General features: G+C 44.2%; 3 protein-coding genes across 3 annotated transcripts; 2 read left to right on the top strand and 1 right to left on the bottom strand.

Annotated features, from left to right (window-relative positions):
- Positions 1–2,596: 2,596 nt before the first annotated feature.
- CCR75_002169 (uncharacterized protein) lies at positions 2,597–5,328 on the top strand. Its single transcript, XM_067960268.1, has 2 exons — positions 2,597–2,718; positions 2,818–5,328. Exons 1-2 carry the CDS (start codon positions 2,613–2,615, stop codon positions 4,983–4,985), a joined length of 2,274 nt encoding a protein of 757 aa, XP_067816179.1. The 5' UTR covers positions 2,597–2,612; the 3' UTR covers positions 4,986–5,328.
- Positions 5,329–9,449: 4,121 nt separating this feature from the next.
- CCR75_002170 (uncharacterized protein) lies at positions 9,450–13,839 on the bottom strand (the record flags this gene model as incomplete). The annotated part of the gene is made up of 4 exons (XM_067960269.1): positions 9,450–11,465; positions 11,530–11,970; positions 12,031–12,141; positions 12,211–13,839. The coding sequence occupies 4 exons, from the start codon at positions 13,837–13,839 to the stop codon at positions 9,450–9,452; spliced, it is 4,197 nt and encodes a 1,398-aa protein (XP_067816304.1).
- Positions 13,840–14,173: 334 nt separating this feature from the next.
- Positions 14,174–15,547, top strand: CCR75_002171 (uncharacterized protein; the record flags this gene model as incomplete). The annotated part of the gene is made up of 1 exon (XM_067960270.1): positions 14,174–15,547. The coding sequence occupies one exon, from the start codon at positions 14,174–14,176 to the stop codon at positions 15,545–15,547; it is 1,374 nt and encodes a 457-aa protein (XP_067816303.1).
- Between the last annotated feature and the right edge of the window lie 6,956 nt (positions 15,548–22,503).

The following is a 22,503-nucleotide window of genomic DNA, read 5'->3' as shown; positions in this document are numbered from 1 at the left end:
TCCGATCTGGAGCTAGACCTAGCGAGGCAAGAAAAGCTCATGAACTGCAAAATTTATCAAATAGAGCTAGCACATCTACAATAAAAAGGAATTGTTATTCCCACAAGTTACTATCTTTACAGAAGTTGTGAAAATAACAAATTTAGTTTGCAAATGGAAATTATTTATTTATCCTTACAATAAGTTGTGGAGCAATAATTACAGCTGGAGCGGTTTAAATAAAAAATAATTTAAAAGATACTTGTGGGAATATCAATTTTAGTTGTGGGGATATCATACCAGGAAAAATTGTTTATGTAACAGCAGTCCCCGTTACATTTATGGACAACCGAGCAATTTGCTGGCACCCGTAGACTGGCAAGTGGCAACGGCAGATGATACCACTTTAATGAGCACGCAATCATCAGCTGTCATGTACGTGCCAGTCCAGTTGTTCAAGGTTGAAGCGTGGGTCTTTCGGATCAAGAGGACTCCTTTTAATTGAATGTTAATAGGCTGTCATGAATCCCTCTCGTTTTATGCCGCAATACAACCTGCTTTTTCGTATACTTCATCCCGTGCACGATACTTATGATTTACGCAGGTCTTAATCTCGAGAGTATTTGCATTTTAAGCTCCAGATCAGTATTTGAATCTTATCGTCTTCGCTCGAAAACACCACGTTAAGTGCTATAGAGCGCCCGAATAATTAAAAGCAATCTATTCTCTGTCTAGTCTCTTGATGGGTTGGGCAATGGGCAACTGGCGTCATTACTGGTGCAATAAATGGCTTGTGTTAAACCTTGTACTTGCTTTTGGTATTGAAAGCGATATCATAAAGAGAGCGACTAACCTTGTTACTATTGTGTAACTATGTTCCAATATAGTTTAATGTCATATTTCTGGATAATTGCTTGCAGTTCATATTGCAGTTTGTGCAAAAATTTCAATCGGTTAGATACGCAAATAAATTTTTAAAATGAAACTTTTTTGATGACAAACTTTTTTAGCCTTTGTATAAGTGCTAATTTGCAACAACAGTCGTTCAACTTTGTCCGCTACGTTTGTGTAAAGGCGTATGGAATAGTCGGTATATGTTACTACATGCGGAAAATTAAAAGTCTGCTTTTATGCTATATCGGCAGACTTTAATTCTGTAACTTACGCTCGTGTATTAACAAGCTGCGGTATATTGCTAAATTTGCACGAATCAAACCTTAACTGAACTCGATTTAAATCAGAGAATGACCTTTCAAAATGAATCATGGGTTAGCGGAGAATACCTGCAATATCCATTCAATATTCATCTATCAAAGAGTGAAGAAGATAAATAAAGATGTATTAGACATTTCTTTTTTTTTTGAGAAAACGTCATTTTTCAATATTAGGTTTTGTTTTGTAATCTCTCTTTGGTGGCTTTACGCGTGACCAACAATACGAATTGGAGCATTAAGCTGCAGCGCGAAAACGTGCAACGATGGGTTCTGTTGTCGATAATTCCATGCCGCACAGTCGCAATAAAGAACAAGATCAAGAACAGGGACTGACTAAGGTCTTATCGCCTGATTATTCGACGCCACATTTCTTTTTTTTATCGCTGGTCGAGATTGCGAAGAATCACGACGTCGTCGACAAAGAAGTATAATCTTTTATTTAAAGACACGATCCTGACGGACTGCTAGGATGGTTTCTCCAAATGCGTCTACACGTCACCTTTACGTGTGCGACATGGTATCATTGCTCTTTATTTGAAAGGAGAGAATACATATATTGACCCAGGCTTTCATGCTGCTCCTTTAGCGCAACAAAACAATGTTCACGCGATGCCGAAAATTTGAATCGTTGCGGTTATAAGCCACTGTCACCATCGTCGCACTGTCGTCAGAGTGAGTTGATCACAAACATTCCTGCTCAGTGTTCTCGTCTTCATTTTCTATATGGGTTCAAGAAAATTCGAAATGTGCTATGGTTGGAATAATAAGAATTAATCGATTTTTTGTTTATGAAGAAACGAACTATTTGCTAGTAATTAATTTGTAAGAACTCGGCAAGGTTTAAATCATTCTTCAGTCTTGACACTTTAAAAGATAAGAACAATGGTTATTACTGGTAGTTAAAAAGCTAGATTTTGCTCGAGAGTCTCCTTATAAATTCAGCTGTCTACTCAAGAATGAACACCTTAATTGGCAGAAAAGGCAACCATGCAATCTGCGTAAGAATCTAGCCGAGCAACCAATGGAGTCGAGTACACGCAAGGAACAATTTATACAAGAAAGAGGCACTTTAGCAAAGTGGAATTGAACAAGTGAGACTTTAATACTGATCTTTAAAAAGTAGAATATTTCGACAAACCACAACAGCCGCATCGCCTACACGCATGTGCTCATCAGCACAATAGACACAATGAAGTTCCAGTATACAACCCAATTGCCATGGCCATTCTGACACAAATCCCGGTTTGGAATCCTTCACTTTATCGGCGACTGATCAGCCAATCAGTAAGCTCGGGGTGGACCGACCACTTTCGTCGAACGTAGTAGAAAACCAGATGGGTCAAAAAGCCAGCACCGATTGACAGCCCCGCTGGCATTTCACTTCCCGCTCCCCATCTCCCGCTCCGCACGCACGTCGCCATGAAGGTCTGGTGTGGCACCTCTCTGCGATGGCGGCAAGCTGCGTGTCTTGTGCTTACAACTGGCGGCGCCGTGACCTTTGCCAAGATGGCCCCCTCTCTCTACGGTGCGTCCCTTTGATTAAGACTATCACTAAGCTGAGAGTGAGGCGTTTGCATGTGCTCGTGTATTCTTTCCCGGTGCTAATGCTACCTTTTGACGACAGATTACAAGTACGATGGCAGCACGACGTACTGCTATTGGATGGACCAAGGCATGCAAGTTTCCAATCTCGACTTTGCTTACGTCCTCGAGCAAGGCGTGGGCATTGAATGTCCTCTCACTATCTCGTTGCAGCAAGCCACGACGGGCGCTGTCTACACTGATAATGAGATTGAGTACGCTTTCACGGCCACACTGAATCTGAATGATAACGCGCTAAAACTTACAGAGCTACAGACCGCAGTGCCCGACCCCGCCACGGGGCTTCCCATGGAGATTGGCCATGCAAACATTCACTCGTGCACGCGTGCCACTGTCTGCGACATCTTTCGCACTGGCGCGAATCGCAAAATTGTAGACCAGGAGACATCCAACTTTACAAGCTCTGGGACTGCCAGTTTTCGCCAGAAAATCGTATACCATAGCGCAGGTGAGCGTAATATATTTGCGCACATTATTTTACCGGCCAAGAATTTTACCAAGGAGAGTTATCACTTTGTCACATTTATTACAACCAACGTTCTAGCGAATGCAAGTACCGAGGACAAGAAGGCGAGTTCGGGGCTCTCGATAGGTGTGACAGTGGGTCTGGTCATTGGGGCAGTTGTCTTCGTAACTCTTGTCATTCTTGCGGTCGTTTTCTGGCGTCGTAAGCGCCGGCCGGGTCAAGACATGGACCATTCAAATAATAGCGGCTTTGGCTTGCCAGCTTCGTACGTTGCTAACAAATCCAAGTCGCATCTGAATTGGAACGCCGAGCCAGAAACGCGATTGACATCCCACGACTCTGGATTCAAGGATAATTACGGTGGTCGATCTCGTGGCCCTGGGCTGAATGCCAGTGCGTTAATGTTTAACGAACGCCTTAGCCGCCAAAATAAAACCGTGTCGTCCTCGGGTTCTCTTCACTCGAGTCGTGGCCAGAATGAGAATTACAGTGGCTACGACACGCCCATGCAGCGGTCAGCAAACAAAATGGGCGACTCGACGTGCTCGGGAAAGGATCAATTTAATCAATCACAACTTATGTACCCTGATGATTCAATGTTTGGTAACGAGGAGTCTTCTATCGCAGAGGAAGACCCTTCTCTTGAATACGGACGCACTCCTGACCTCGAGACTTTTGGCATTGGATCGGGTTCTCAAGGACCGTCGTATGAGAGTGAAACATCGATTGGAACGTCTTACGGGTACAACGGCGACGGCGGCGCATACTATGCGCAACCTCCATTCAATCCCCTTTTAAGTGGCTACGGACGGGAATCGGATGCGTCAAGCATTGGAGCGCCCGACAGTTATAACATGTACGATGAGCCACCTTCTCGTATCCGTGGAGATACGCTAGAAGCGATGTTAACTTCGGCGCCGGGTGATCAAGGTAATGACAACGGGAATTTTCGTACTAGCTCCGTGTCATCGATTGGAACGGTGGATTTTACGCAAGATGAACCTTCGGTTCGTTCTCAGAAACCCATAACCTTTGAAGCGTTGGACGAAACGTTGACAATGTCTGCGATTGCTAAAGCAAAGACAGAAAACACGAGTCCAAGTACCAAATTTGACAAATCCACCCTTAGTGGCAAGTCGGAGTTTGCCCTTCACGATAGCTCAGTCACTCTGTCTGCTTCAAGTACTAGCTCTGACTATGCCAGCACGATGAGTTCGATTGATATTGACGCTAAAATGAACAGCATTGGCGAAACAGTCAGCAATTCGAATAATCCTGTCGATATTGCAGCAAGTGGCCTCGAGGCCAGCATTGTTGGTCAGCTCGCCAGTCATCCTAGAGCCAGCGCAAGTGACGACTTACATCATGATTACGACGAAGGTAGTAGCTTTGACAGTGGCTTGGAAGACTTGAGTTATGGCTCAGGTTCCGAAAGCTCCAGCTGCGGTACCAATGTGACGAGTACTAGCTATGGTGCTGGACTGACTAGCTCGAGTTACGGGACGGAATTGACCACTAGCACTTTTAACGCACACGTCGCTGACTCGAAACAAGACGCGATTGAAACAGAAAGTGATTTCAGCAACACTCAATCGACTTTTGAGTTTGATGACAAATCTTTTCGTGGCTCCAACTCGTTCGCCGTAGACGATGACCCGATGACGGACGACAGTCTTCGTCCTAGAAGTGTATCGTCAGCCGATGGGGAGAGCTACGAGTTTTAGAATTGATGACCAACTGTGGACTCAGCTGGCTAATTGGTTCCGCTCCGTTTGGATAGTACTTAATCTGGAGGCGAATTGTTTAAATCGAGCTTCGCCTTTGGTACACGCATGTTATGGTATAAGCGTTTGTCGCCGATAAAAATGGTGATTGTGTGTACTTGCGGGTCATGCCTTTTAACAAGAATATAGAAGACGACAAAGCGCGAAAGCGAATTTCATTTTTGTCTGAATTATTCTATGCGGTTTAAGCGGTATTGTCGCATTGCTCACGATATAAGCAAATTGTCCATCGCTTTTTTATATATAACAGAAAATGGTGAACGTTCGACTACTAGCTCATTAATTTTCTGTGCTTTATGGCTAATATATGACATCAGCGATCTCTTCTTCGGATGCACATGCAATAAACTCTTTTGCGCTGATCCCATGATTTCCCATACGCATATCAAGCGGACCGTCATGCATAAATGAAAAGCCCCTTTCTGCTGTATCAACTTGCATGGATGAAATTCCTAAATCCAGCACTATTCCGTCAAATTTTTTACCATTTAATTTTTCTTTTGCATCAGCAAAATTGCCCTGGTAAATTAACAAAATATTTTTAAATTACTAGGAACTCTAATGGTATTAATGTTATACAAGATAATAGTCTTTATTTAACTGAAGCAATTAAAGTCCAACGACGAGACAGCATTCGTAAATGTTGCTGTCTCTATATTGTGAGCTACCGTTGCATTGTTGTAAACGGTGCTGATAGGATACGACCCACTCGCGACCGCATGGAGCTTGGCCCGAAATTGCTTTGGACGCCAAAGCATAATTTGATCACCGGGGTAATAAAAGTGCTTTAACAGCTTGCTGTTTTCGCGAGCATTGTCGGTCAGGATCGCGTCAAAACGGCGTTTTGACAGATAGCTCCAACTCGCCGCGTGGAGTTGCCGACTTATCATGTGTTGTCAAAGAGTTTCTGTCCTGGCGATACATTAAATATGCTGTGGCTGCTAGCACTAATAGCGAAGGCGGCGTAGTATATAGATTTCTTCCAGTCAGCATCTTTGTAGCAGCGGATGATCGGGGATCGGATGCGGGTATAATTTGTAATATTAATAATTATTTAATGATAAATAATATAGATTATCTACTTCACCGTTACAGTCCTTTCACCTTGTCGCTTGATGTGCTCGTTCGTCAGCACCTTCACAACGTCTTGCGTACGCAAATCTGCACTGCTCATCTCCATGTTCAGCACGACATTTTCGATGCTTTTGTGGCAACCAACGCCAAAAAAAACACGGCTATTTCATAGTACCTAGCGTGAGCACGAACTTTAAGATAATATGCCCAGCAGTGGGACACTAGTGGCTCAGTTTCATTTGTAAAGCTGAAAGCCGACTCTATTATTGCGCACCGATTCCAATCACTGAAGATAGCAAGAATGCAATGGTGATCGGACGGGATTTGCTGCAAACGCTTGGAGTAATCATTAACTTTTAAAAGCAAACGGTACAGTAGGACGAATAGTCTCTCAAGATTTGTACGGGAAACACGACAAGGCGACTTATTCATCTATGGGGTGTGCAGAAGAAGTGTTTAAATAACTTTCAGATTCGGCTGCCGGGCCAAAGGATTTGCTTTTAGACCGTCTAGTCCTGCGGTGTCACAGCTTTATCTAAACCTTTTAAAACAATATCGACATTTGTATAATGGGGATTTGGGAAGGATGCGGCTGAGCGATTATGTGCTTCCACAATCGTTGGAATATGAACCCGTTCATATCCTATTCCGCGGGGTCTCGAGAACCAAGCACGGGCCGAGATCCAGCGCTTGGTCCAACTTGACGTACTGGGACAAATCTACGATTGTGTGATGGCTTCTTCAGTAATGTTCGTGACGAAGCCTAATGGATCACTGCGACTGCTAGTTGATTATAGTCTGCTTAATCGTTGGCTTGGCCGCAGTCCATACTTCGTCCCTCGGATCCGTGAGATACTACTACGGCTTGCGAAAGTACGGTATATGACGACACTTGATGCCAACATGGATTGTTACGCATGACGTGTGGCGAAGCAAAGTCGACAGCTGACCGCCTTCTGCTTACCACCTGAGAAGGTTCAGTACAAGCGTCTTTCCATGGACATATCAACAGCGCCGGACGAATATCAAGCCTGCATGGCAAAAACTGTTAAGGACCTCGAATTTATTATCGTCTATCTGGACGATCCACTGGTGTGTTCAAGCAGCATACAGGACTTCATGGAGTATCTTCGAGTGGTTTTTGAGCTTCTGGACAAATAAAATGTCACTCTGAATGGTAAAAAATGCCATATTTAAAAGGTAGATTATCTGGGCTATACACTGACCGCAGAATAAATCAAGCCGCAAGCAAAAAAGATTCAAGCGATCCAACAGATTGCGATCCCGCGCAACGAAAAGAGTTTGGGCATGACAAATTTTTATCGTGACATGGTGCCCAACAAAACCGCATTGTGTCAGCCCTTGCATCGGTTGCCAAGTGCAAAGATTCCCTTCGCATGGCTATCCAGTGAAACGGACGCGTTGCGGGCTATACAGCGGGCGTTTGCAGAGGCTGTGCTGCTCTCCTTTCCAGACTTTGACAAATCATTTCATTTGTATACAGGCGCAAGTGGGCGGACTTGTCCTGCAAGAACTAAATAATATCGCATTTTACTCTCGTGCCTTAACCAAGCACCATATCAGCTATACGACATTGGAGTTGGAATTGCTTTCGATAGTAAAAATAAACTTTGTGAGTATCGCACAATGCTTCTCGGATTTCCTGTCGTGGTTCATACGAATCACAAAAAATGATATACCCACGGAGACGAATATGCGAGTGAAGCGTTGGGAATTGCTTATGTCCGAGTACCACCTCACACTGCACTACAATAAGGAAAATAAGAACATTGGGGCAGACGCATTTTCACGAATGTGATTTGAGACCTCGCAAAAACTCGATGTGACAGATGAGCTTCGTGTTTTTTTTCAGATGACCCCCGATGTGGTATAAACCTGTTATCAAGCAGCATCAAGACGCATACCCTGTGATTAAACAAAAAACAGACTGTATGCTTGTTGGGCTCCAACAATTCCCATGATCAACGTATCACCATTCTTGGGTGTACATTTGTAATCTACCACAAGCGTGTCGTTGTCTCAGCGACACTTCGAGACGATTTGATGCCCTGGTACCATGAGAGCCTCCGGCACCCTGCTAGTACACGGCCTTACAAGGCTATGCGCCAGATCTTTTTATTGGTCAAGTATGCAGCTACGATTGTGGAATATGTCAAGCAGTGCATGATTTGCAAAACGTGCAAAAGTTCATGGCCGCAGCTTGGATAATCGCCTTCTTCCACAAGACCGTGAACCCATTCGATGTGATCCATGCAGATCTAATTGAAAATTATGACGACGGATACTATGGAGTCATCATTATTGATCTGGGTACTTCAGAACAATCCTTACACTGATGACAGTGTAGGCAAGGTGTCGCCGGTTGTTTCCACGGTTTTCCAGTGGCAATTGCTTCTGATAGAGTAGGCAATCAAAAAGACTTAGTATCGGAAAAAAGTAGAACTGTCCATACCAAAAGAGTAGGCAATTTAAGAAGAGCTTAGCATCAGGAAATAGTAGAACTGTCCATATCGCGCGTCTAGCAGCCTTTCTTGGGGCTGCTATAATGGCCTCAATTAACTGATTTATCACGTTAGTACGTTATCTTGACAATGTTATCTATTTCGATATTTTCTGTATAATTATTATTCTTTATTGTTCCTCTTATAGGTGATAATAATTATGCCCCGTGACAATATATTTCATAGAAAAATCGCGAGAAATCAAATAAAAATTTAGCTAACCCGCCTTTTGACTGTTCTTGACCGGCAATGGAGGTCGTGCAATGAGCAGCATGATGAACAGTGAAATCGAACTTTATCGAAATCTTATAAAGATGCATAGAGGACATTGCCTTTGGATTTCACAGCGTGATCATTCATGAGAGCATATTTACAACTATGAAAATTTCTAATTATCCAAAGAAGCAATTTTATGTGACGACTTCGTTTTAGCTGCGGTATAGGAACTTAATATTGGCTTTTTACCCGATTCCTACTAACTTGGCGAGTCCAAATTGTGATTTGCATCTACGCAATGCAGATAGGCCTTATAAGTAAACATAAGAAGTCACCGTAAGTCAATGAGAACGCTTTTCTGTTTGATCATCTGGAGGCATTCCATAGTCTTTAAATATGCATGTTCGCAACGAGATTGCTCATATCTCGGCAACCTGAAATGGTAAGCAGAATGAGTATTCGGTAGCTTACAACAGCAAAACAACAAAATTTGGCATCTGTGCTAGTCACACAATTATTTCTAAGCGTTTTTTTCCAACATTCATCTATGTAATGCTGCAGCAGTGCATTATATATTTCGCAAAAAAAAGATTTAAGATCGCAACTTAACCTGGCTAATGACGTCCTTGACGAGGACCGACATGGCAGAAACCATTTCAAACTCCTTACCTGTGGGTGGGATCATAGCCAAGCACCTAAGCAGTAGGTAGTGGGTCGAAGTAAGTGATGGCATGAGGTCAAAATGTTCGACTTGGGGATCTGCCACAAGGGGTGGCTTGTTATCGCTCACTACCCAAGTAAATAAATCGGCAGGCAGCATACTCATCATAGCAGCGTACTCCGCCTCAGTTTTCATGCGCCTTAATATAAGTGCAAGACGAGCACGCGCGATAGCTCCTAGTTTAAGCACCAATCGTTCGGGTCGCTGCAAAGTTTCAATGGCAGCGTCCGCTCGCTCGTCGCGTCCTGATTGATACAGAAATAGCACGTGCTCTTCACGAATCACTTCTAATGGAAGTCCAAATGTGTCAGCAAGTGCAAATCCTAATGCGTCATCATGTCGAAGAAGTTCTTTCAGAAAAATCGTCCGATCTCGTAAGATCAAATTTGCTTCCTCTTCGATGGGCTTGACGAGTATTTCAGACACAAGGAAAGTGTCTGGACGGCACAAATATCGACCATTATATGAGAATAATTTGACAACGGAGATCGGAGTTACTGCCGTCGCTGCAAACGAATCGAGCAGCAGCATCAGACTGATGTGATCTTCAATTTGAGTAATCGAGATCATATCTAACTTAATACATTGCAGTGCTTGCATAAGTGCCGAGTTATTGTGCGAAGGTGGCCAACGTTGTTGAAATAGTTTATGAAGATTTTTCAATTGACAGAACCATTTCGTGGTTTGCGTCAGGCTTTCCATTGTAAACTCAGCAGTAAAAGGTACTTCAATCTGGTTATTGTCATCACAAGACTCGGCATCTGCATCACCGTAATAACAGTCATTCTCGCTTTCAACTTCGTCCATGACGTGCTCTGTCAACAGAGCTGGAGCTGTACGCACTGCCTTTACTGCATCTAATAGCGTGACAAGCAGGTTTCGAATTATACCAAAAAATTGATGAGCAATTTTCGGGTGAAGGCCCCGTTGTGGTTTTTTACCAGCTGCATTCTCCTCCCAAAATGTGACTAGAGTCATGACGTGAATACGGATATAACGTTCCCAAATATATGTTGCCATAGCCGCTTTAATTGAAAGAGATGCCACACAATCAAGCTCTAGCAAGGCGTCTTCTAACTGCCGCATAGCAGATCGCTTTGCATTCCATGCCACGCATAGAGTTTCTACTCTAAAGCAGCATAAAGCATCCTTGTTCGCAAACTGAGGATATGCGCGCAACACGGCTCTCCAATCTTTCATTTGAGCACCTTTTTGACAGTTTTCTAACGTCGCGACCCAATCGTCTAGGCTACCAGAAGTCGCATTGGCCTTAATATTGGGGTCGCAAACGGCAGCTTCTTCTTCGCCAGGATCGTGTCCATCATTCAGTTGCATCACAGCAATATTTCGCATAATTTCATCCACGTGCTCAACCGTTTTTATAGCCAAATTACCAGCTTTACCGAGACATAAAGACAAGTGTGCTGTTTTCGCAATGCAGTCCTGCAAAATACGCCAGCGTGTCCCACTGCCAGCGCTGCTGTATTTTCCAAGAGTGTCTTCTTCTGCATGCTTTGCCGACTCCATCTCTCCCCACCTGCAGTGCTCGCTTAGCACAAACCCATGAAAAAGTTTGGGCGTCTTGCAACACGCATTAAAAATTTCAACCATAGCAATAGGGCAATTATGCAAGCGACGGAGATGTGTTTCAGTCGATCCAAACAATGCTTCAGCGTTGTCAGCGTTGTCATTTTCTTCTTCATTGATTTCTGTTTCAGCATCTATGATATCGAAACATGGTTCCAACCAACGCTGGAGCGACGAAGACATGGTTGGAGGAGGCAGAGCGAATACGGCAGCTAAAGGAAGGGAGAAATACCACTCAATAAATAGTCCTGTGATAATTTCGTCTTTCAAAAAGATGGCTGAATGAAAATTTCGTAATTTCTGTACAAATGAAAGTGTTAATCGAGCCAAATGAACAGCCAAACGCACAATAAAAAGGGATTACCTCGACTGCGAACACACTTGAAAGCACTGGTGCTAAAAGAAATGTTAACAGGCAATCCCTTCGAGCGATATTTAAATAATTCCTGATGATTGGAAACTTTTTCACTCGAAAAGTATTGCGCAAAAATTCCTCCTTGGTATCAGCGACTTCATAAATAGATAAAATTTCGCGCTGCCGTGGTAAATCAGGATCATTAAAAGGCATGGAGAAAAAGTCCATGAACTCCCAAGCTGTCAGCTGGCTAGCGCTATCAATCGCTTTATGCGTCCGACTACACAATTCATCATCACAAGCGAAGCCAGCCCGACGGAACAGCTCTAACCATGGTAAAATTCGAGGCAATGAGCTAGACTTCATCCCAACGTCAGTTGCTAGCAAATTTATGTCTTTTGTATTGGTCTCAATCATCGATAATAGCGCATGTTTGCCATGCTCAAATTCCTGCAAATATAATTAGCTCTTCCTGTGTTACTTTTTTGTGATTACGAAAAAAACACTTACAGCGTGGAACCCAATAAATGTAGACACAAGGCGATGTTGCCAATTTAGCTTCCACAGAAGTGACAATTCTAGTCCAGTCGGAGTTTTGGAAGCCATGCCAACTTCCAACGCCTACAGCGGCATGGTAAATATCGATGAATCACGAAGGCGTGAGAGCAGAATCAAGTAAAATGAACTTACCAACTCCAATTTTTCCAGAGCTTCTAGTAAAAAATTAGCGTTCAGCGAAGACATATCCGCATTAATTAAAACCTCAAGCAGCGCTTGGATGGTTGACGCCGATGAAAGATTGCTAAAACCATCAAAAATGGACTTCGCCACATTATGCTCGATTGCATGTGTAGCGTCGACTTGTTTTCTCTTCACTAATGCTTGAAGTCTGCCGATTAATTGATGTAAGAGAAAATTTTCTTCCTGAAGCTTGTTTTGTGAGAAATACTTTTTTAAAATCGACGCACTGGGCAATTCCGGCTTCAATTCAATTAATTCAAACTTTTTGTCAATCGTTTCCCTTAAAATTAGACACTTCGTCATTTTCGTGACGGAATCGAATTGCGTAAAGAGTGTTGCAGTATTGCCCACTGCAACACTGAAAACTCGAGGACCGTATCGCGCACGCCAAATTTCTACAATACCTCGTTGCGCCGAGTAGATAACCAAATAAAGCCCAAGAGGTCGACTTGCTCCTTCGATTCCTTGCATCCAGCCACACTGTGCATTTCGATAACCCTTCCACATTCGAATTACGATCATTCGCAAGGTGTCAACAAGCAAAATTCGTCCTAGCGTGTCTGAAAGAGCCGCTAATCTGCCCGTCGGACTCAAAAGGAGCATCCTACACCGCCGTCGCCCATCTTCAAACATCGATCGAATAGGACCGATCGGAGCCGGCACGTGCTCTGCCGTCGCATTAATCGTATTATTGCCAAGCTGTGTGCTTTCAACGTGTCCATCTTCCAGAGGTGGTACTCCCGAGCTTCGTCTCCAACCCCAACTTGTTGCCAAGCTCCATGCCGCCCCCGCAGCTTTCGAAACAATTGCCGTAGCAATATGCGCCAGATGAATAATGGAATTTTGATCATTGCCAGCCTGATAGAACGCAAAGTACGGGTCAGAGCCCGTACTCACTACAGTATACACGCCAAGACGCGAGTGCGACTGGAAGATTGTGGGCCTTACAGGTCCACATGGCATGGCCGCAACGATATCCTTTTGTTCTCGTAGCAAGTATTTTCGAAACTTGCTGACATGTGCCGGGCCAAACATCACCGAGTCCAGTTTGGTGAAAACCTCTGAGATCTGAATAATCGCTACAGTAGAGTCCGCGTAGAGCACCCAAAGCTCGCCTTCCATGTCTAGCTCGTTCGACAACAAGACGTTAGCTCGACGGGGTACCATCAATGTAGCTTCATTGCGGTTCACGTCAAGCCTATGTACCGCCACGTCGTGCAGCTTCTGCTCGAACACGAGTTTACCTAGGCGATTAAAGATGCGCACGACGCCCGTGGTGTAGCCGACGCAAAAGAGCTCACGATCGAGCCACTTAACATGAGCAATGCGTTCCTCGTCCTCTAATTTTACACTTTCAGTGTCCACAACAACGCGAAGCGAGGCTGGCGTTTGACTAACAATTTCAAGGTCATCCTGCGCACCGACAATAAAAATCTGACGCCCCAAAGCCACTAGTATAGTCAGATCCTCAGCCACGTCCACGCACACGCTCGGCTCGCATAGCGAAATAGGTAACGACCCGCAGCTTATACGCAGTGCTACATTTATTGCGCTGGTAGCCGCCGATGATGCCATCATTACGGACTTTATCCGATGCGGAATGAAAGAAGTGGTACATTGTACCACCGATAACTTCAAGTGGCGACCAACATCATTCAGAAACCTCATAGCATTTTGCGCGACTTTAAAGTCATATAAATTTATATTTATCAAGTGAACGTGGCAAAATATTTCGTCCTGGCATACGACAGAAGCAGGTCATGCCTCTGCTTTCTACAGATACATTAAGCTTTGTCAAGGAGTTGCTTAGCAAAGCGAATGGACAAAAAAGTACTTTAATGCTGTATCGGAAGAATCCCAGTATTTCCCAAAAAACCATTACATTATTATTATTCGTATATTGTCTTTTGCAATGGCATTGTCACCATCGCGGCTCCGACGGTCATGTAGTCTGGTAGCCGGTATGCTGCTAATGCTCGGGGTAGGATCAACTTACGCACTTTCGGCTTGGAATGCGCAGCTGAAGATGCTGCTTCACTTCACACAGGCAGGGATATCAACGGTCTCTTCAATGACAATGTTAGGCACTTATATGTCATATTTACCTGGCGTCATCTTTGACCGACTTGGGCCAAGTACGAGCCTCCTTTTAAGTGGAAATATCATGCTCCTAATTTACCTCGTCTTATTTACGACACTGCAATTCGCGCCAGAGTGGACGAGTCCGTTAAGCATTGGTTGTGCTATGATGCTGTTCGGACTGCTAAGCTCTTTCTGCGTCTTCTCGTCCATCGTCGCAAATGAGTCTTTGTGGGGAGCGAGCAACCGTGGAAAAGTCATGGCAGCCCTCATGTCGGCATATAGCTGTGGCGGCGCCTTTTTCACGTTCGTGTTCCACGAGGGTTTTGATAGCAGTGATGTGCCGGGCTATTTCCTGTTTGTCGGAATTTATTTGTTTGTTGTATGCGTTTTCGCCTGGTATGTATTTCCCCGTCCAATTTATGGAGAAGAAGAAATGAGCACCAGAGAAAGATCGAAAAGCGTGGAAATTGGCCTATGCAGGAGTGAAACGGAGGTGAGGGAACATGTGTATGCTACGTTGAATTGTGAGAAGCCAGACGATATCACAGGTGTGGTTTTGCTGATGGATATGCGATTCTGGATGCTCTTCATTCCGGTAATGATTGTCGTTGGTGTCGGCTTGTTTGTCATGTCCAATGTATCATTCATTGTGGAATCCCTAGGCGGCCAAATACAGCAAATTCCTTTAATGGTAGCGCTTTTCTCTGTGGCCAATACGCTCGGCCGCTTGTTAGCTGGAACAATTTCAGACATTTATAGACTGCGGTATCCGCGGGCTTATTTTGCTGGTATTTCGACGTTACTGACGGCTGTGACACAAATGGCGTTCTTATTTGTGCCCCCAAATTGGTTAGTGTTGCCTGTAGCCTTGGCTGGGTTCTCAGAAGGAGTCATGTTCGGAACTTTTCCCGTGATTATTCGCGAGGAGTTCGGTCTACACAACTTCGGCAAGAATTTTGGCCTGCTAAGCATTGCCAATTGCGTGGGTTATCCGCTTTTCTTTGGCCCGCTAGCGTCGTACATGTACCAACACTCGGCAGGAGTACGTGTAGTTGATGGCGTGGAAAAGTGCTTTGGTGCGCAATGTTTTGCCCACATTTTTGTCGTGGCCATTGTGCTTTCGGCATTGTCTCTTGCATGCTGCGCTCAGCTTGCCCAAATACAGCGGCACCAACTGCCTTTTAATTTCCAGCAGATTCAGTGATGATGAAACGGAGATTTTTTGTTCTTCTTGCAATGTTTATCAATGCCGACTCGGTCGAATAAATAGTGGATCCGCTGGATAGAATTACCATCTTAAGGCGAAAATCTAGGTCATTGTTGTTCAAATTTAGCCAGTCATTTCGTCAAGACATAACTCACAGTACCCGACCCGCCCAAATCCAAATCTAGTCATATAGCCACCTTCACAGTCTGTGCAACGCGCCTCTGCCTCGTGGTGTCTGCGATCGAACGCGAAGCCGAATTAGTGCTTGCCTCACTGCACACCTTGTTTATTCTGGTAGCCACTGACAGGAACTTAAAATTTACTTGGGGTTCCCTTCCTGCTTTCAGGTAAACATCGTCAAGGTAACGCAATATTGAAGGCAGTGTGTTGGACAATTAGATGTGACACGTTTAACGTTACAAAACTATTATTTCATATAAGACGAATTTCTAATATTATCTCCCATTAGAGAAAAATGACAATTCAATATTTCCAATATTCCCAAATTTGGTAAAACTGAAGCAACAAGACACAAATTTACTAATTGGTTGATTTAGATATAAATCAACCCGGCAAACCAGAACCACTGCGTATCGCCTTCAATAAGCAGTAACAAATGTGGTCGTTTTAAATTTAAATAATTAAATGAAGTGCAGTTCCTTTTGATCTTAAAGCGTCTAGTGCCTTCCTAAGGCTTGTGCATTGATCTGTGAGAGATAGAAGCCTTTCTGAGGTACATACTCTCGGGCGCTAGTTGCCACTTGGTTCTACGAACCCCTGAATCCTTTAACTAGGATTTATTACTCTTTGATAGCTTGTACGACTCCCTGAATTGTTAAAATTCTTAAGTTCACTCTTAAAGTCTATAAGTCTTTCTCTGACTTAAGGAGCAAGGTAGCTCCGCTAAACCTGGAAGCACTAGTAGTCAATCCACACCGGAGTCTTGATAAAACTAAGCTTAACTGAATGGTAGAGTTTCCAGAAGTTTTAGAGGCGCGACAGCAGCGTATGACAATCTCAAAACTTTGTTTTGGCTTGAACATATAGAGTTTAATATGACCCAGGGCGCAGAGGTCTTGCATGCAAGGCTTGAAGCCTTCATGCGATATAAATTCTCCTGATCGGACAGGTTCAGGATCACCTCGCGGCATCGAATCCAACTCGGTACATCTCTGTACCTGATTCAGAGCCTAAGGCTCGTCTCTACTTGTCAATATAAAGACATTTGAGAAAAAGAGGGAGAAACCCTTTTTTTACTTAGCAGATGGAGATGTCCAATGACTCCACCTTGTTCTTAACAAGAACGGCAAAAGGTAGCTATGGCCATTTATAAACTCGGAGGTAGGGCTATGGAGTGGGCATTATCGTGCAGTACGTCTAAAGACGATGCTTTTCCCTCATAGTATTCAAAAAAATATTCGGTTTAATAATACTATTTTTATTTTTTTTCTGAAACAGCAATTAACCAGCATATTTGCACCGCCTGATCAGGCTTTTCGCATGCGATCACGGCTCATAGCAACTCGACAGGGAAAACCTACCCTAGGGGACTAAGTTCAGGAGTTGAGAACTCTTATTTAATCTATGCATCAAGACCCTGCACAAGAAGAAATTGTCGAAACAGTATTAAGGGGGGGGTCTCAATGCGGGCGTTGCCTGGAGAGAATTATCCCGATCCCATCCTGCTACTTTCGAAGAGGCAGTTGCCATAGCGCTCCGCGCTGAGTTCGACTTAAAGTCTGCTCGTGTTAGCTGTGGCAGCATAAGAACATCCGTCGATGGTATATGTGCCGAAGCACGAAACATTTACGTCCGGCCTGTCCCCTAACGCAATGCTCGTAAAGCTCGAAAGAGCACCGATCCCGACCTACACCAGAAATCTCGCACGGTTCGGTAAAACGTCGATACCCAGTAGGTGCGGAGCGCCCTACTGCGGAAGACGTAGGCTCTGTTGAATCTCTAGGAGGTGAGAGTAAGAAGTATCTAGCCCCAATTAGCTTGGTGCGTAATGGCACTGGGCGTGGGTACAGGCCTGGCTTGTTAGTCGCTCATGCGACTGTGAAGGGCTTTAATAAGCCATGATCAATTTTAATTGACTCAGGGGCGTCTTGCAAGTATGTTTGCGTCTTTTCCTTGAGGAAAATCAGCAATACGTTGAGGCGCTTAAAGCGCATGAAAGTGATACAATCGCTATTCGCTTAGCGATTGGGATTCGTATCACTTATCCTAAACTTCCGTTGAACTTAGGTATAAAGTTTCTGGACATTGACAGTGTGGACGCCGTCTCGTCCTTGATTTGATTCAAGCTATGATCTCATCCTTGAATGGCCTGGCTTGAACGCCATGAGCCATGGATCGAATGAAGGTCTAAGACCTTAGGTGTAACGGGGTGTACCGTTACATGAAATTAACACTTAAAGGTTGAAAATTAAAATATTATCTGAAAGGTAGATAATATTTGGAGGATATTACTTTATATAGTAATATTCAGAATTCTTATCCATAAATAGGTATAGGCCATTGTATTTATTTATTCCGCAGACTAATCAGCTGCAGAAGTAATCAAAGAGAGTTACAGATAAGATAGAGATAAAAATTCATTTACTTGTTTAGTATTAGATTTATAATTAAGTTAACATTTACAAAGATAGAACAAGAGACACTTAATTATATTTAATACAGTTTTCAATTTACCCTCTTAAAGCTAGTTGCCTTAAGAGAAGTCTTCCTCTGCACGTACCGTGTACGTCACTTAACGTAAGGCACCACTCGCAACTGAAGCAGTGCGAAGTGGACTTGTACTGAAATAGTACAAGTCGTAGTGCCCCGTTGCATTAGGCGCCACGCAATGTTCCTAGCAACGTTTTGGAGGGTCAGAACCCACTTTGCTAGGTAACAAAAGCACTACTGTCGCGGATCACTGACTAAATCTGTCAATTATTTAGACATTGGGATGCCTGAGTTAATAAACTCCAATGTTGTAAACATTACTTCTGAGCCCGACTCATAAAAGGGGGTGGAACGGCACGTACTCTGTCGAGTGACACTCGTTTTAATAACGATTTACTGAATGCTGAAAGCATTGTAGGCCTAAGGCCGAGTCATCAAGGGTGCGATGCCCCTGAGACACGTAGAGTGGCACCTATAAGTCCACCGAGTGTGGTCGGCCGAGGTGGCACCATACTGAGTGTCATTAGTGACACTATTGGCGATTCGCCACGGCATTTCGGGTCAAACCCTTCTAATGCACGTGAAGTGACACGTAAAGGGTCGCTGGACAAGAAAATTGAGTTACCTAACTCCTTGTCGGATATCGAATTAGACACCATCTCTGGTATAGAACCAATTCAGGCTGGAAATTTGGGGACGTGAATGCCCCGACCTCTAAGAGGCGTATTGTCTCTACTCCAAGGTAGGGGAGATGCGAAGCGTCTAAACCCTCACAAAGTGATAGGAGCGAGCAATTGCATACCCTTGTAAATGGTGTGATCGGTAACATTGAAGGGGAAGTCAGCGTTGCGGCAATTACTTCGTTACATGCTCTTTTGGAGCTAAACGAAATGTCTATTGATGAGTGCAGTCGAGCCTTAAAGGCTGGCGACTTATCTGAGATGGTGGTAATTCGACCAACGATTGAGTTAAACTTATCGTCACTTCTGGACGAAGCTGTGTTGGATGACACATAAGTTGCACTTAGCGCGCGGAGTGGGTCATCGATCGTTTTAAATCCAACGGATCCATTTTATTTCTTAATTAAGGAATTCCAAGACGTGGTATGTAATAATTTACCATCGGTTTTACCTCCGGATAGAATTGTTCGTCATGAAATTGAAATAGTTTCTGGAACCAAATACTGTGTCACATAACAGTGACTTGTTCAAATTGAAATGTCGTAACTGAGTGAAACCAGATCTATAATATTTGATAATCAGTAGTACCAACAGTTTAAAATAAATATATAATAGCAGTAAACATAAATAATCATCTTGCTATAGCAGAATCAAGTTTTAATAAGACATTCTCATTAACCGAAGCTAATAATCCTGCAAATACAAACTCATTATATTTTAATGGAAGAACCGTTTGTTAAAATAATATTATTTTTATAATTAAAGAGTTTTTTATTTCTGTTCATATAGGCATTTACTTATTAGGCCGACAAAGCCCATACCAAGCTCGTTCCTCGTAGGGAAGGTCTTGCCACGTTAAACGGATTTTGTACTACATTGTCCATGCTGCTTTCCACCATGGTGAGATTAGGCTCCACCTTATCAATTCACCGTGACGCAGTGAAGAGATTGTGAAGAAGTCTAAGGAGGTGCGTCGACCTGTGCCAAAAAGGACTAGCTGATCGGCACCTGCTGAAGTCCAGTTCTGAACCCCCTCGAAGCTAGCAGCATTCACAAACTTCAGGAGAAGCTGCAGTCGTTGGCGCTTCAGATGCGCCCTCAGACTAGGGATCCCCAGACCACCTTCGCGGCGGCGTTAATACAGAAACTCACTTGGTATAAGCTGGACATGCGAAGCGTCACGATTGTGCTTTCAACTCAGCACGAACCGATTCAGCACCGACTGCTACCGCTTCACTACCATTGCTGGAATTACCACGTGTGTCGTGATATGCCATGAACGAGATAGAAGCATCGTTTGAGTAACCAGAAGCCGACCGCGAAGCGTCCGCGCTTCAAAATACCACGTCTTGAAGCCGTTTTAGAAACGCTGCTCGAGAAGAACCACGAGAGCGTTATTTACCGACGATTACCAAAACGGGATGCCAAGGTACTTTACCGTCTCCGTGCGGCTAAGTACGTGTACGCCCGGACGCAAATGACAGTCTTGATTTCTGTCAATGCCATCAGCATTTATTTGGACATGTTGATTGTCGCACCAGAGCCTCTGAACAACTCCTTCACAATCTCAAGTTGGGCTTGCAAGTATGGTATCGAACCACCCAGAAGAGTCGAGTCATCCGCCAAGATCGAGCTCGTGACACTGAGATCTGCGTTCAGGCAGACTCCGTTCTCCTCATGAGATTGCAGCAGGTTGCCAAGCGGCTTAATAGTTAAGATGAATATAAGTGCAGATAACGGATCACCTTGCTTCACCCCTTGTGTTGGATAAAATGCAGGATAAATGTTTTTGGTTGATGAGCAACAGCGCTTGTGCAAACCGCGAGCCAAACCCCATTTTTTCGAGCAGTCTGAATATGTATTACCAATTGACTCGATGAAAGCCTTTCAAAGTTCAAGAAAGGAGCATACGCTTCTTCATCCCGACTTGTAACAATATCTTGAAAGTCCTACGAAGCGAATGTGGTGGTGGATGGAACGGCCCTTGACAAAGCCTTTTTAGTCTCGGTGAATTAAGTTTGGTATGACATGTTGGAGCCTGTACGTCATAGCTTTTCCCAGAACCTTAACATCGACTTGCATCACAGCGATGGGCCGGTAGTTTTCTGGCTCGGCTCGTGACCCTTTCTTGTGCAAAAGCACGACTGCTGAATATCGTTGAGATAATAGCAGCTTACCATATCTAAGTCGAGCGGCAAAGACGATGTGTAAGCAGTCGACAAAAACTGCTGGAGCCACCTGGTAGAAGCCAGCTGTCAAACCGTCCATGACGAGTGCTGACGACGGCTTCCTGCGCCTAATTGCACTCGCGAGGTCTGAAGGCGTTACAGGTGCGTTTAGAACGGTACGGTCGATATCGGAGACAAAGCGAGAAACCGAGTTGAGAAGCTTACGCTGCTGTTATGATGCCCCATCTCAGTCTCCAAGTGTTCCAGGAAACGGAGAAAAAATCTTGTGGGTTCGTCGAGATATCCCATCACCTCTTCTATCGAGACTCGTCATAAGCTTGAATCCAGAGGACGGAAAAGTGTTTAGTCGATTACTCGGAGTTGGTGGCCTAAAAGTTGAATGCACTGTCTTGGTTGTACATGCTTGATCGTGTCCCTGTAATTTTCGATAGCTACAACGCAACGCTCTCGGGTTAATTCACCCGAGTCTACGCGCAGTCGTGAAGCTGCACGATCAAGTTAGACCTTCGCCTCTTCAACCGCCTGAGTGTCTTGCCGCCGGAGCTTCTTCTGCAAGCATTGTAGTTGGGTTATGATGTGTTCCTTCCACGATTTCCAGATTTTACCAGGATTGGATGCAGTGCGTAGCTCAACCTGAATCATTTCTGCCTCTCTTTCAATTGCAGACACCACCATCGGATACTCGAACAGATAATGCGGGAACTTCCAGTATCCTCTGCCATGTAGTAGTATTCCAGAACGCAAGTTACGCTGTGAGCAAGGTGATCTCCTGGATGCGACGGTTAAAAAAACTTATAGTCTTCGTAGAAGCGCTTCTAAAATGCCTCCGACATTAAATTTAGTCCAATCGATTCTTTCGCGGGAGAGGGCCTGTAAATACCCGCTTGGTGTCAAAGTGGACCCGCCATGCTTCGACGACTCCCAGTGTCGCCATCCAGCCAAGACAACTAGACCGACTTGGATCATAGCGCAAGTCAGGGCTGGAAGAGTCAAGCCGTGGATCCGGGGGAGTGTCAGGTCACCCAATACTGAATGTGTCGCTTGATCTTCGAATTTTCGGTCGCGAGGCTCAAGAAGAATGCTGCGTTTCTAGCCTTTCCGCAGGCGCATATGCATTGTGAATATAGACGGAAGCATCATTTACCGACAATTTTACAAGATAGCGGCCCGCAACTGAAAAATCCGTAGTCTCGACAGCTGAAGAAAATTCTGGAAAGTTGGAGCGTAGGACTGTGAGAATACCATTCCGCCTTCCTCGCTTCAGTCGATTCAATTGAGTATTGGGGCCGTTTAAAAAAAACCTTGTGAGTAAAGCTAGATTTGAAGTAAAACTTAAAATTGGAGAGATGTCAATTATCGCCGAATTTGTTTTCTTGAACACACGACACCAAGTACTTAGAGAGCAAATTGTCAA

Source organism: Bremia lactucae, linkage group LG4 (assembly GCF_004359215.1).
Source record: "Bremia lactucae strain SF5 linkage group LG4, whole genome shotgun sequence".
Lineage (NCBI taxonomy): Eukaryota > Oomycota > Peronosporomycetes > Peronosporales > Peronosporaceae > Bremia > Bremia lactucae.
The sequence above is the reverse complement of the archived record's forward strand: the minus strand, read 5'-3'. Positions and strand labels throughout refer to the sequence as shown.